The sequence below is a fragment of the Numida meleagris genome, chromosome 2, assembly GCF_002078875.1.
Source record: "Numida meleagris isolate 19003 breed g44 Domestic line chromosome 2, NumMel1.0, whole genome shotgun sequence".
Classification (NCBI taxonomy): Eukaryota; Metazoa; Chordata; class Aves; order Galliformes; family Numididae; genus Numida; species Numida meleagris.
The window spans coordinates 3,241,610-3,255,858 of record NC_034410.1 but is presented as its reverse complement, the minus strand read 5'-3'; the positions used below and the strand labels follow the sequence as shown (position 1 = coordinate 3,255,858).

General features: G+C 56.6%; 2 protein-coding genes across 3 annotated transcripts in view; both read right to left on the bottom strand.

Annotated features, from left to right (window-relative positions):
* Positions 4,080–6,431, bottom strand: LOC110394231 (GTPase IMAP family member 3-like). 2 transcript variants are annotated; one of them, XM_021387991.1, is made up of 2 exons: positions 6,125–6,431; positions 4,080–5,464 (listed from the first exon to the last, which is right to left on the bottom strand). In XM_021387991.1, exon 2 carries the CDS (start codon positions 5,455–5,457, stop codon positions 4,648–4,650), a length of 810 nt encoding a protein of 269 aa, XP_021243666.1. In that variant the 5' UTR covers positions 5,458–5,464; positions 6,125–6,431; the 3' UTR covers positions 4,080–4,647. The 2 variants fall into 2 exon arrangements, with proteins under 2 accessions (XP_021243666.1, XP_021243665.1); XM_021387990.1 differs by having other exon boundaries at positions 5,993–6,430.
* The window catches only part of MYO1G (myosin IG), a 9,481-nt gene continuing 1,955 nt past the window's right edge, over positions 6,724–14,249 (bottom strand). The window contains exons 6-22 of the mRNA XM_021387989.1: positions 13,693–13,788; positions 13,507–13,623; positions 12,724–12,930; positions 12,505–12,650; positions 11,782–11,896; positions 11,437–11,607; positions 11,287–11,357; positions 10,440–10,514; positions 10,153–10,285; positions 9,577–9,743; positions 9,299–9,506; positions 8,571–8,794; positions 8,342–8,486; positions 8,164–8,268; positions 7,972–8,085; positions 7,295–7,449; positions 6,724–7,197 (exon numbers count right to left, since the gene is read on the bottom strand). Of these exons, the coding sequence (XP_021243664.1) occupies positions 7,041–7,197; positions 7,295–7,449; positions 7,972–8,085; positions 8,164–8,268; positions 8,342–8,486; positions 8,571–8,794; positions 9,299–9,506; positions 9,577–9,743; positions 10,153–10,285; positions 10,440–10,514; positions 11,287–11,357; positions 11,437–11,607; positions 11,782–11,896; positions 12,505–12,650; positions 12,724–12,930; positions 13,507–13,623; positions 13,693–13,788 (2,406 nt within the window). The 3' untranslated portion in view covers positions 6,724–7,040. The remainder of the gene's footprint in view (positions 7,198–7,294; positions 7,450–7,971; positions 8,086–8,163; positions 8,269–8,341; positions 8,487–8,570; positions 8,795–9,298; positions 9,507–9,576; positions 9,744–10,152; positions 10,286–10,439; positions 10,515–11,286; positions 11,358–11,436; positions 11,608–11,781; positions 11,897–12,504; positions 12,651–12,723; positions 12,931–13,506; positions 13,624–13,692; positions 13,789–14,249) is intronic.

Sequence of the window (14,249 nt, the reverse complement as noted above, 5' to 3'; positions counted from 1 at the left end):
GAAGGGAAGGGAAGGGAAGGGAAGGGAAGGGAAGGGAAGGGAAGGGAAGGGAAGGGAAGGGAAACTGTGTTCTTCAAATAGAAGTGACTGTTTGAGGACAATGGTCTTGGCAAATAGGTATAAGAGCATGGCTAGTCTGGAGAGGAAGCCTTACAGAACCCACAGAAATAAGCACAATTTTGATTCATATTCTTGCATTAAGCACTTGTAGCATCTGAAGGGGAAAATATACTGAAAGGGGAAAAAGGATGCTTGAAAAGTCTCTTAACAGTCAGAGCATCTATTTTGCTTCTGTAATTTTATTTACAGATATTGCATTTTGTTTATTTCCCAGTCTATGTGCTAATGCATATTATTGTTTACTACTGGACATGAGTTAATTATTTTCCTGACCACACTGTCAATTGCCATTTAAACAAGCAAATATGCTTTCGATTTTCCACACTGTCACATTACGATTGCTGGAGATCATCCACAAATTGCGAAATCTTCCCACCAACTGCACCAATTTCTTGGAATCTTTCAGCTGCAAAACATAGATAATGAAAACAACGTGGAGCACTGCAGTGGCAGGAGTTTTGGTCAAGAGCTGCAGGCTGCTGCCTGAGCACTGCTCTGGGGCTCAGCTAATGGGACAGACCATGAACGGATACTGGCCACAGCATCAGAATTTGCTGACCATACATAACAATGAAAATCTGAAAGGATTTATACATAGCACTGTGAGGGGTGACTGGATTTCACACATGATAAAGAGGTTGTTATGGGGCCACTCCACATGAGATGTGAGCACTGGTGACCATTTCAGGACTGGGATCACAAGGCCAACAGGACCCAGGTAATGCGATGCCCCATGAGAACCAGACAACCTATGTAACAGAATCAACTATACCAAATGGCGCTGCCCATGGTAAGGTCCACAGACAAAGCCCAGGCACAGTTTTTTGATGAAATTAGAGCCTGCAATAATATTGGAGAAGTCTGCCTATGTGGCACGCTTGCAGCTCTGCAGCTCCTGTCCACAACAAATACCAGCAACTCCACTTAGAGCACTGCATGAACTGCTAGGAGAGGAGTCATCTGCTCCTTCTGGCATGCAGTGTTACCCTCTATAGACAATCTGACTTTGAGGATGCTGGCAGGTGACCTCAGCTAATGAAGAAAAGTCATTAGCAAAACATTTCTAGGCAGGAGGCTTGCAAAGAGGTGAGAAAGATGCATTCCCTGGGAGCATAGCATCTGCCTAGATGAATACTCCTTTATGCTGAACAGATAAATTGCTAACTTTACTTGTGCTTTCTCACGTAGCCAAGAGAAATGGGCAATAACACACTTCATAAAGGGTGCTCACAAACAGCACACGAGAGCTCCAAGCTTTCAGGATCCCAAACAAACCATCAAAGTTGCCACAGTGTCAAGCCAATGGAGCTTGTTTCCATGGCAGTATGGGCTTACGAGTGTTTCTCTGCCCACACAACTGCTCTGAGCAAGCAAAGAATGCAGATCAAATAAAGAAGAGGGGGAAAAAAGACTGAAGTATCATCACGTAAGACAGAATACAGTGACCAGAGGTTGGCTGATATGAAACGCATCTGTTCTCTGCCTTCTCTCTTCCAGCTTTATCAGCTGTGGGATAAGAGAGTTCTGTGTCGATCTCAGCAGACATCAGGATAGTTACACAGCAAGACAGGATAAATAAAAGGGGAGAAACCAAGAGAAACGGGCTGTTAGCTACAACGTAAGAGTTGCACAAAGGAAGAACAAAGCCAAGCGTTATGGAATGCTGTATGAATGCTCCAGGTACACTCCTGCTGTTCAGTTGTATTGCTTCTGTATTTTCAACAGGATAATGATGAACACTTCTTTAGAATTATTTTCCAAGCATTAAGGTAAGACTGTTGTCTCTGGCTCCATAACATCCTGCATTAGCAAATGGTCCCAGAGGTTTTGACTAAATTAGTTTTTGACTATTTAAAATGCAATATTCATAGGAGTATGACAGCCTGATGTTAGGGAACTAATAACCACATCATGCCCAAAGTGCCCACATGTACACATACAGACAGCAGGGCATCCATCACGTTTCTATATAAAAAAAACTACAACATTACAATTTACACAGCTGCTCACTCTCAGAGCTTTAGATGAAATTATAAAACTCAGCGGTAGGAGAGTACCCGTGGTTTGCTTCCATTGGCATTGCATTGGCTTCTGGAAAATTTAATTCTGACCTATGTTTCACGCCTTTTCTATAATGTGAAGCTGAGCTTAAACCAGCACTCCTTCTCCAGAGGAGCAAGGCGATAAGATGGATGAAGTTCCAGATTGAAACACCACCAGCATAACTCATGCTTTATGAGTTACACAGAGGATTACTGCGCCTGCCATCACCTCTATATGTGCTACATGTTTGTAACTCTGGAACACACCAAACTGCAAAGATGGTTGGAGAAACATGGCAGCACTGAAGCAAGGGTTGAAGCACTAACCTTTTCTTCCCAGTCCTCCTTAAATTAATGTGGTTAAGAATGATGGGAAGAAAAAAAGAAAACAAAACATGGTGTTACACTTTTCCTTTTTACAAAATGAAACTGCTTTTCAATCTCACCTCAAAAAAGTTTCCAAGGAAATGTTGGCCAACCAATGCTGGAAGAACCCAAACCAGCTCTAACAAGATGGTTGTTAAATCGTTAAATTTGAAGTCTTGTTAAACAACACGTAACAATAAAACAGAGTCCACTTGGTCCAGAGCGGACCAGAAGTATTCTGTTGGTTTCAGTCAATGGAACATGGTAGAAAGCTACCTTGATAGGGAAGAGCTCAGAGGGTGGAACATCAGCACATTCTTTCTGAAGAAGGTATCCTTCATGCATCACCATCAGCTCCCTCGTGGTAGCCTGCAGCTCCTCGTGGCCCCACAGCTCCCCAAAGGGATCAGAGGGGTGGCACTGACCTCTGATCTCTGTTGACAGTGACAGGGTGCGAGGGAATGTGAGGGGAGGGTGAGGTGGGGGTGAGGGGAAGGCTCTGCCCCAGAGGGCGGTGGGCATGGCACAGCTCCCCTGGGCAGTGGGCACAGCCCCGAGCTGCCAGAGCTCAGGGAGTGGTGGGACATCGCTCACAAACATGGGGTTTGGGTGGTGCTGTGTGCAGCCAGGACTTGTGTCCCCGTGGGTCCCTTCCAAGTCGGGACATTGTGTGATTCTCCAGAGAAGAGGGCTTGGATGCCCTATTCATGTATGCTAACCACTGGGGGGCACCAAGTAGTGCCTGGAGCCAGCACACGCAGCAACGAGCACACCTGGAGCCACAAGAGCTGCCAGGGAAAGGTCAGGAAACTCTTTCCCATCTGCACGGGTGAGCGAGCACTGCGCCCGCTGCCCATGGAGGTGGTCTGCAACACCCAACAGGACGCAGCCCTGGGCAGTGGGTGCTGGGAGGCCCTGATGGGCAGCAATGTAGTGGGCGATCTCCAGAGGCACCCACAGCTCCAAGCACTGAGCAATTTGGGGAATGTGGGATTGTGGAACTCTTGGATAAGGAAAACCACAAAGATCACAGCAGTGGCAGGGAGAATTATGCCACCGTTCTGGAGACCTGTCCTGTATGCCGCAGAGCTAAAGACCTCCCTTCTTACCCTGCCAGCTCTGTACCCCACCGTGTGATCCCCCTCCCCAAGCTCTTCTGTTAAATGGGGTTTGGGGGGATGGGATGTATAGGGCTGCAGGCACAGCCGTTGGGCATGCAGCTGTTCCGGGGGAAGGCGGCAGTGCAAGGGGAAGCTGCCCTCGCTGCAAAAGCCAAGGCTCTCTCTCTCCTCTTTGCCGTTAGTTTCGTTTTCTGCGCTTCTTGGAACTGAGTGTATTTACAGGAAAAGCCTGTTTGCGGGACCTTCGGCCTCACCGGGTGCGTGCAGGCAGGGCAGGGTGCTGCCTGGCTGGGGGCAGGGCCAGGATGCAGCCCCCAGGCACCGCACAGTCCCCCTGCTCCCCACAGGCAGCTCAGCACCACCACGCTGCTCATCTGCCAACGTGGCACAGGGAGAGGATCAGAATGGGAACAGCGTGAGAACTCCCGGGTTGGGATAAAGGCTGTTTAATGGGAAAAGCAAGCACAGCAAAACAAGGAATGCATTGAGTACTTCCCATCTGCAGGCACTTGTTCAACCACTCCCAAGAAAGCCGGGCTCATCATGTGTCTTGTTTTGCTGCGAAGACAAACTCCATTAGTCCATAGTCCCCCTTCCTTCTTTGTTCCCCAGTTTTATTGCAGGGCATGACACCGTATGCCATGGGGCATCCCTTTGTCCAGTCCCTCTCGTGCACCCCCAGCCCTCGCTGGCAGGGCAGCACAAGGACAGGAGAGCCCTTGGCTCTGCGTGAGCACTGCTTGACAGCAACCTGAACATTGGGCTGCTGTCACCACGCATTCCATCCCAAATCCAAAATACAGCAATGCAGGAGCCTCGGTGAAGAAAATTAACTCTCCCCCAGGCAGAATCCTTGGAGGTGTTGAACATGCAATAGGATACAACCCTGGGCAGTGGGTGGGGGGGGGACTCTGATGGGCAGGGGTGAAGCTGGTGATCTCCAAAGGTGCCTGCAGCTCCAAGTACTCTGTGATTCTGCCGTTTGGGGACTGTGGGATTCATGACTTCTGTAGGATAAGGCAAACTAGGAGAACCACGAGAATGATAAGTACACCCACCCCAATAACCAGGAGACACTTCCAGTATTTCCTCCAGCTGGGCTGCTCCATGCTTTTCCTAACTTCTCTGTACCTCTTCACGTGATACTTCACCCTCTCTTCCGTTAAATTGCAATCCAGGTACATCTCGTTGCTGTAGGACGTGCCGTTGTTCTCCTGCACCATCTGGCAGACCTTCTCCATCAGCTCCTGGACCTGCTGGTTCCGCTCGTCCCCGGTGGCCCTGTTGTTGATGGCGCAGTACCTGTACCCACAGCGCTGGATCAGGTCTTGCAGAGCTTTGTTGTCAGTGTAGGTCACGTAGTCGTGCAGCGACCCCGCCACCAGCTCCTCTCCACGGGTGAACACGACGATCGTGTATCCGAGCACGTCGGCTCCAAAGATGTCCTGCACGCCCCACACGGCCTCCTGGTCCTCCTGGGTGAAGCGGCCCAGCTGGGTGACCAGCAGCAGCGCATGGGGACCCGGGGAGGACAGCTCGACGAGGCGCAAGATTTCTCTGTGCACCTGAGCGTTGTCATCCCACGAATAGAAGATGTTGGCCGTGTCGATCACTGTGATGTCCTTGCCGTCCCAGCACCCGTCTTCCTTCTGGCAGCTCAGGGTCACCGGCGTGGTGGCCAGCTTGGACTTGAAGGCACATCGCCCAAGGAGGGTGTTCCCCGTGGCGCTTCGCCCCCCCCCAGTCTTCCCAACCAGGAGCAGCCGCATTGCTGGTTCCCTGCCGTCCCTGTCACGCTGCGTGGACATGGTTATGCTGCAGGGACAAAAGCAGAGACACAGGGCTCTAGTTAGGCAATGTGGGGGCACGGCTGGAAGGTGACGTGGTGACAGGGACCCATATCGGTGACACGCGTGCAGCTGGGGCTCAGCTTGGGGCTGAGTGTGAGGCTGAGGGCTCCCCACGCCAGCGGTGACAGATGGGGCCATGCAGGTCTGTGCTGTGTCCATGTGGGCATGAGGAGCGGGGAGAGGGGAACAGGGTAAATAGAGAGAGGAAAAGGGAAATGGGGAGAAGGGACAAGGGGAAATGGGTAGAGAAGAAAGGGGAAATGAAGGGAAGGGGAATGAGGAAAAAGGGAGAAGGGAAAAATGGAAAAGAGAAAGTGGAAATGGGGAGGGCACGAGAGGAAAAGGGAGAAGGGAAGAGTGAGGGAAGAAAAAGAGAAAGGGGGAAGTGGGGTTCAAGTGAAAGAGGGGGAGAGTGGACAAGGGGAAAATGGGCAGAGGGGACAAGGGAACAAGGGGCAGAGCCAATTCCCTCCTGCACCGGGTTCCCGGGTACCTGTAGCTCCTTCTCAGCGCTCAGTTTCCAGCAGCTCTGAGGCTGGGTGTGCAAAGCTGGGGGCCTCCCACCAGAGCTGTTCGGGCTGGATCTCACCCCGCGAGTGCTGCTCCCCTTTACCAGGACACGCACCGTGTGCACTGCAGCTGCTGGAGAGTCGAAGGAACGCGGCGTGTCAGTCAGCAGCACCCTGCAGCCCTGCTGGGTGCACGTCTGTGTCAGCTCACTCAGCACCGGACGTGACTTGAACACAGCCCGCCCGAGGACACAGTTCCGTGTCACACTCCCCGCAGCGAGCACAAGCCGCAGCCCTTCCTGCTCCGTACAATAGGATCACAGAATGGGTTGGGTTGGAAGGGAGCTCAAAGATCATCTGGTTCCAGCCGCTGCCGTGTGCTGGTTGCTACCCACTAGATCAGGTTGCCCAGGGTCTCATCCTGTTCAGCACCTCCAGGGATGGAGCACCCGCACTTCTCTGGGCAGCAATATCAGGGCCTCATCGCCCTCTGTGTGAAAAATTTCCCCAGCATCTGACCTAAATCTCTCCTCTTTCAGTAGATCACACCCCATCTCCATCCACACCACCCCTGCCACCTCCCCCCCCCCCCACCCACTCCTGTGCTCCTGCAGCCAGTTTTAGCCTCTGCCTTGGGCTATCGCAGCCCCCAGGTGTGGGGCAGAGTTCCAGGGTACCCCAGCCCCATGGGGGAACAGAAGGGACATAACCACACTTGGAGGGTCTGCGGGGTGCTGGGTAGGAGGGGGTCACAGCGTGCTGCCACCCACACTCCCACCAGCTCTTTATTCCCAGTGCACACAAAGGCTTCAGCATCACCTTGGAAAGGGGAGGTGGGATGGGGGGATGCAGGGCTGGGGGTGATGCCAGCCCTGGGGCTGCTGTGGGGCTGCAGTGGGTACGCCCAGGCAGGGTCCTGGGCAGGCCCAGAGGAGCAGAGCATGGGGCAGGGATGCAGGATGCAGTTGTCCCCTGTCACCGCAGCACTGGTGGCAGCGGTGGGGGACATGCTGCAGCACAGCATCCACCCCCTCAGCTCCTGGGCCAGTAGAGCACGAAACCATCACGACTCTTGCGGAAATCGGGAGCAGCCACATCGGGCCGTGTTTCCACGGTCAACAACTTCTTGCGTCCACGCAGGCTCAGCTGGATGCGGTCAGAGACGTGGACCTGCAGCTCCCGCTTGGTCCTGCAAGGACACAGCTTCAGCACAGGGCTGTGGGCATCCTGGGGGGCTGCCCTGCCCCTGCTGGGTGCCCCCTGGAGTAGGACTCAGCTCCACTCACGCTCGGCAGTGCTCCAGCAGGATGCCCACCAGCTCGCCCACCCGCTCATCCCCCGGCGGCTTCGTCTTGTGCAGGCAGACAGCCAGGTCGTCGTGGCTCTGCGTGTGGAAGACCACCAGCTGCGCCCGGCAGCTCGTCACGCTCAGCCCCGTCACCTGTGAGGGTCACAAGGGGGTGTCACGGTGTGGGAACAGCCAGACACCTCCGTCTCAGGGAGCTTTGCTGTGCCAATGCAGGCAGCTCTGCAGCATGGACAGCATGGATGATGGAGGAGTCTTCACGCTGAAGAGGGGCAGGTAGGCCCCACCTTATGGTCCTGGGGAACACGGAGGGGTCTTCATGGTGGAGAGGGGCAACTAGGTCTCATGGCATGGACATGGGGAGCACCAAGGGTCCTTTGTACTAGACAGAGGCAGCTGGACCCCAATGCATGATCATGGGAAGCATGGAGGGGCAGCTAGACCCAAATGCATGACCATGGGGAGCATGGAGGGGTCTTCATGCTGGACAGGGGCAGGTGAACCCAATTGCATGACCATGGGGAGCATGGAGGGGTCTTCATGCTGGACAGGGGCACCATCGGGTGGTGATGGGGAGCATGGAGGGGTCTTCCTGTTGGGTCACCAGCTCCCCATGGCAGGTCACCCCTGCCGCCACGTGGATGTGAGGCCACTGACCATGCTGAGCGGCAGCTCCCGCATCACCCGGTACTGCTTCCGGGGCTCCATCTTGTAGAGGTGCTGGTCGGTGATCAGGATGGCACGGTCCCGGCTCTTGTTGAAGCGGTTGATCTGTGGGGGCAGAGCCAAGTGAAGGGGCAGAGCCAGGGGATGCTGACGTGGACACGCCGGCCGTGCCGAGCCCCTCACCTTGCGGACATGGCTGGAGAAGAGGACGGCGCCGAAGTGCACCTTGTCGCGCAGGGCCTGCACGCGGCGGGCAAAGGGCAGAGCCAAGCCCGGGTTCTCGCTGGCCTACAGGGAGCATGGCGTGGGTTGGGAGCACTGAAGGGGGCTTGGGGTCCTGCCATCAGCTCTGTGCCCTTACCGAGGACAGGTAGTCACGTGCCCAGCCCCGCTGGCAGCCCCAGTCCTTCCGCAGCCCATGCAGCACCCCCATGGCGGCCACCTTGGCCCGGATCTGCGCCATGTCGGAGGGAGGGATGTTCTTGATGATCTGTCGCGCTCGCCACCTGTAGGGTGAGGGCATGAGGCGTTCAGGCATCACCACCATCGTGGACCCCCATGGGCTGGTGACCCCTTGGCGGTGCCCACACCTGCGGAAGAGCTGCTGGCTGTTCTCCTGGAAGCGGCCCAGCACAGCCGGCGGCTCTGGCCATGCCAGGCTCTTGCCGAAGTCGGGCATGGAGCGCACACCCTGGAAGCGCCGCACCAGCTCCAGCAGGTACGCCTTCACCTTGTGCCGCTTGTAGTAGCCCATGATGGCATAGGCGGCGCGCAGGTACCGGCACCGTCGCCGGGCCAGCGCGCCGCGCCAAGCCTGCAAGACACCGGCAGTCATACAGCCCCCAAAATGCTGACCCTGCCCCAAAATGTGCTGGTGGGACTGGCTTTGTGCACCACTCCCTCCATGCCCTCCCCCACACCCTGCTCCAGGCCCATGCCGTGATCTGAAGAAACATCCCAAGTGGTGCCCTGGGTTCAAATTCTGTGCCCATGTTGTCACTCCCATGCCATGCCCCATGTCACCCTCATGTCACATCCCATGCCATGTTCCGTGTCACCCTCACATCGGACACCAAGACACCCCCACGTCACACCCATGCCATGCCCCATGCCATCCGCATGTCACCCCAATGCCATGTCCCAGGCAGTGCTTTGCCCATGCTGAGCCCCTGCTCTGCACCATGCTGTGCCCCACTGTATTGCACAATTCCCAGCCCCATGCCAGTCCCCATATCATGCTCATAGCACCCTGCTGCCACCACTCTCCTCTGCTGAGCCCCGTCCTAACCTGGTTGGGGCTGAAACCTGTGGCACCCACCTTCTGCAGCAGCAGGACGATAATGGGGATGAGCTGCGCCCGCTCCTGCTCAAGGCAGAAGAGAGTACGGGGCGTGCGGATGAAGACTTTGGTGTGGCCATAAGCCACATCGTCCTGGAAATTGTGCTGCTCCAGGAGGGCCTGCGTGGCCTCGCGGTCAGTGGCCATCAGGTGGTTGGGCCACGTGTACTCACACGTCATCTTGTACCTGGAGACAGCGGGGGTCAGCGCAGTGGGGTGCAGGGGCTGGGGAATCATCGGGGCTCCCGGGGTCATACCGCTGCAGGAAGCGGTCGTAGGGCTGGCGGTAGGCGAAGCCGGCACGGCGCACACGCACGTTCTCCAGCAGCCCCAGGTAGGCGACCTGGTGCCGACACCGCTCCTCGTCGAACAGCACTGGCGACTTCTGGTCGTTAGGCTTGATGCAGCGCACGTAGTAGGGCTCCTGTGGGCACGCAGTGGGGATGTCAATGTGGGGATGGGTGGTGGCCCCATTTCTTGGCCCCAAGCTCATGAGCATCTGGGGCAGAGGGCTCCTGGGGCTCAGAGTGCACTGGGCATGGCTGGCGTGGGGACGGGGCAGCTTGGTGGCATGGGGACAAAGCCATGTGGCTTATGGAAAAACTTGCATGGGTTGGAACATGCCCAGCTGGCTTGGGGACCAACGAGGCTGGCATGGGGACATGTCTAGCTAGCACAGAGACATCTTGGCTGCATAAGGACGTGCCTGACCAGCCTGGGGACATACACGGCCAGTTAAGGAGCATGCCCATCTGGCTTGGGAAGCTATCTAGATAACATTGGATCACACCAGGCTGGCTTGGGGTCATACAGGACTGCCCTGGGGTCAGTACCTTGGAGGCAAGATTTTCCACCAGGGCCACAATGGAGTTCTTGAAGAGCGTGGCGGCGGTCAGTGGGCGCTTGGTGACCTCAGTGATGCTCTGCTCACCGTCGGGCCACATGGCACGCAGCACAGGGTCCGTGCTGGGGACAGAGCTGGTGTGGGGCTGGAAGTGCTGGTCACTCTGTCCCACCTCCCCAATGCCCCAAGTTCTGCCACCCCATACCCCATGGTAGTGTCTCCTGGCCATGCCACCAGGCCCCCCAGCTGTCTCCCCTGTCCCTGGATGTTCCCAACCTGTTGTAGAGGAGCCGTTTGAAGTCCTGGAATAGTGTGTCCTTGTTCTTGTCCAGGAAACCCTCCACGGAGTACCTGAGGTGGGGGTACACCTTGTTGGGCTCTCCTCCAGCCACCATGAGGTGCTGGGGGACAGGTTTTGACATGGAGGCTGATGGAGCCATCACTGCCATGCCTTTGGCTGTCTCCACAGAGGTGATGTGTCCCATGGCCCCCATGACCCCACTGGATATCCATAGCTCCCGATGGGCGCTCACATCCCCATGGCCCCAAATGATCTCCCCATAAACCCTCATGGTCCCCACAGCTCGATGGTCCACAATGACCCCAAACAGTCTCCTCTAGTCCCTCATGAACCCCCACAGCCCCATGGCTTCCCCAAGCTCCCACATGGCTCTCCATTGTTCTCCAAGGCCCAATGGTCAATCACATACCAGGTAAGACCCTTCATGGTTCTCCAAGACCTCATAGTTAGCCATAGACTCCCAAGAAACCCTACTGCCCCTGGTCCTCCCAAATGGTCCTGGCATGCTTGCCTAAAGTTCTCCATGGCCCCAAGGCCACCCATGGGTGCCCAGAGTCCCCAGTGGCCACTCACACTCCTAAGGGTCTAAATGACACCACCACTCCACAGAATACCCCACGGTCCCCCATGGTTCTCCACAGACCTATGGTCAACCATAGACCCCTAAAAGCCCCTGTAGCCCCATGGTCAACCACAGACCCCAAAAAGACCCCCTACAGCATCGTGTCCTCTATGATCCCAAATGGTCCCTCATGTCCTCCTTAAGTCCTTCATGGCCACAAGACCCTCTGTGTTCCCCAATGGTTCTCCATGGCCCCTCACGTGACATCTCCAGCGTAGTGTTTGATGCGGAAATCACGGTCAAACTCCATGGTCTTGTCGGTGGGGCAGAGCTGGAGAGAAGAGAGTGTCAGGCCTAGCTCCTGGCACCTCCCCATCACCTCAATCCCCATTGTTGTCCCCAGAAATCACCTTGCGGCTGCTGTAGTGAGGGTGGTGGCCCAGGCGTGCATCCATGTTGGCCAGGAAGAGGGCATCGGTGACAGTCCCCACAGCCAAGCAGGCCTCGTCCAGCAGTGCCAGGATGCCACGGTGCGGCTGCTCCACCAGCTCCACAATAGGCTCATTGCTGAAGTACTCAATCTAGGAGAGCAGGGGGCACCCCAGGTTGCCCCCCATGCACCCTCATTTGCCCCCTGGCACTGTTCCCCATGTCCCCTCGTATTCCTGGGTGCCTCTCATGCTGGGTCAGGTGATGACACCTGTGTCCTCCCAGATCCCTCCCATATCTTCCCCATGTCCCCATTTCCCCCTCACGTTCTGCCAGGTGATGCCCTCGCGCTGGTACTCCGCCTGCTCCTGCCGCAGGATGAGCTCGATGAAAAGCTGCTGCAGCTTCTCGTTGCAGTAGTTGATGCAGAACTGCTCAAAGCTAAGGCCAGGGGTCAGGTTGGCAACTGTCACTTGGCCCCACACCAGGCCTCCTGGCCACCATGCCACTCTGGTCCCGTCTTTCCATATGCCCTTCTCACACACCATCCTCTCCAGTTGTCCCTCCCAAGCCCTGTCCCCTCCACATGTCTCTCCTGGGTCCCATTCCCTATGTCTGTCCTTCCCAAGACATCTCCTCCATGTGTCTCTCCCAGGTGACCCCCTCCCTTCCAAATGTCCTTCCCAACCCCAGTATCTTCCACATGTCCCTCCCAAGCTCTGTCCCATCCATGTGTCCCTCCCAGGTGTCCCCCTGTCCCCTCCACGTGTCCCTCTTGGGTCCCATCCCCTCTATGTGTCCTTCCCAAGCCACCTCCTCCATATGTCCATCCCAAGCCCTGTCCCCTCCACATGTCCCTCCCAGGTGTCCCCTTGTCTCAACCACATCCAACCCACCCCCCGTCTCCTCCCATGTCCCCTCCAAGTCTCATCTCCTTGATGTCTTTCCCATCCCATGTCTTCTTTACATATCCATTCCATCCCGTTCACCTGTACCTCCATCCCCATCACGTGTCCCCCTGTTCCCCACTCCCTGTCATTCCGTGTCACCTGTTGGTGTCAAAGATCTCGAAGCCATAGATATCAAGGACGCCGATGACGGTGTTCTTGCCATGCTGCCGGACATCGTAGCCACGTGCTGTGATGCTGGCATTGATGCGCTCCACGATCCATCCGAAGAGCCGCTCATAGATGGCCTGGGGACAGGGGAACCATGGTCACCTCGGGGACATGGCACAGGGTGGTGGGACCCCGTTGCCCTCTCCTCACCTTGGCACAGGCATCCCTGCCATAGGCGGCCTCGGTGGGGCTGTGGCCCTTCTCGATGAGCTCCCCACCTCCCGTGGCCACGGTGCGGGCCAGCAGTGCCTGGCGGAGCTGCTCAGGCGCCGTGCCTGTCAGCTGGGCCAGCACAGCCAGCTGCTCCGCTGCCTCCAGCGCCGCCACCTCGCCCTCTGCCACGAACCCCACATTGCCCTGGGGACATCATGGTGATTGCATGGGATGGGGACGGCACCTTGCCTGCCTATAGGGGATGGATCGGCAGCCCTGCTACAGGTAGGGGCCCCAAATCACACTCAAGGTGTCCTGGCATCATGCGCTTGGCTGGGCTCAGACACATAGGGCCATACTGGTTTGCACTGGGCAGTGCTGGGCCATGATGAATTGTGTTGAGTTGTGCTGGTTCACACTGGGTTATACTGGCTTGTACTGGGCCATACTGGTTTTCCTTGGGCTGTGCTGCAGTGCATGGGGCTGTACTGGTTTCTGTGGGGCTTACTAGTGCTGGGTTGTGTGGAGCCACAGCAGTGCCCAGGGCTATATCAGTCTGCCTAGGGTCATTCTGGTGGGGCCATACTGGATGGTGTGGTGCCATGCTGGCCTGCGTGGAGCTGTGCTGTTCTGCCTGGGGTCATACTGGTGAGGCCATACTGGTCTACATGGGATCATACTGGTGGGGCCATATTGGTGTGCCTGGGGCTGTACTGGCCTGCCTAGGGTCACATTGGTGGGGCCATACTGGTGCTCATGGGGTTGCCCTAGAACTCTCACCAGGTGCAGGATGGCTGCCAGGATGCGTCGCACAGCGCCCACCTCCTCTGGGGTGAAGCCAATGACTGCCATCGCCTCCTCCACCGCCCGGTAGCCACCCGCGTCGTCACCACCAGCCTGGAGGATGCAGGTGAGGGACAGGACCCCCAGGACTCCCACCCCCCCAGGCATCCCTGCCCCACTCACGCTGCCCTGGGTGCCCTGCTGGGTGTAGCAGTATGCGCTGGGGTCCCGCTGGAGGTGCAGTGAGGACAGCAGTGCCTCGGGGGCTCCCAGCAGCAGCTACGGAGCAGAGGAATATCAGCACCCTGCCCTGAGCACCAGGACTCCTTGTCCCATCCCAGCTGGCCAAGTGTCCCCCGGCACACCCCATCTGGTTGCCATTCTGTGCTTACTCTCTCCCATCCCATCCTACCCCATCTGGTTTCCATTCTGTGCTTACTCTGTCCCATCCCATCCTATCCACTCCCATCCCATCCATCATGTCCCACTCCACAGACTCCACACATCCCATTCCCTTCCCATCTCAACTTACCTGTCCCATCACATCCTATCCCATCCTATTGGAACCTATCCCATCCCACCCCATTGATTCCACACATTCCATTCCTATCCCATTCATCCCATCTCATCCTACCTGCCCCATCATATCCTATCCCATCCCATCCCATCCCATCCTATCCCATCCCATCCCATCCCATCCCATCCCATCCCATCCCATCCCATCCCATCCCATCCCATCC

Bases quoted from the DNA above. Each gene is read 5' to 3' on its own strand.
- LOC110394231 (XM_021387991.1), bottom strand. From the start codon at position 5,457: ATGTCCACGCAGCGTGACAGGGACGGCAGGGAACCAGCAATGCGGCTG.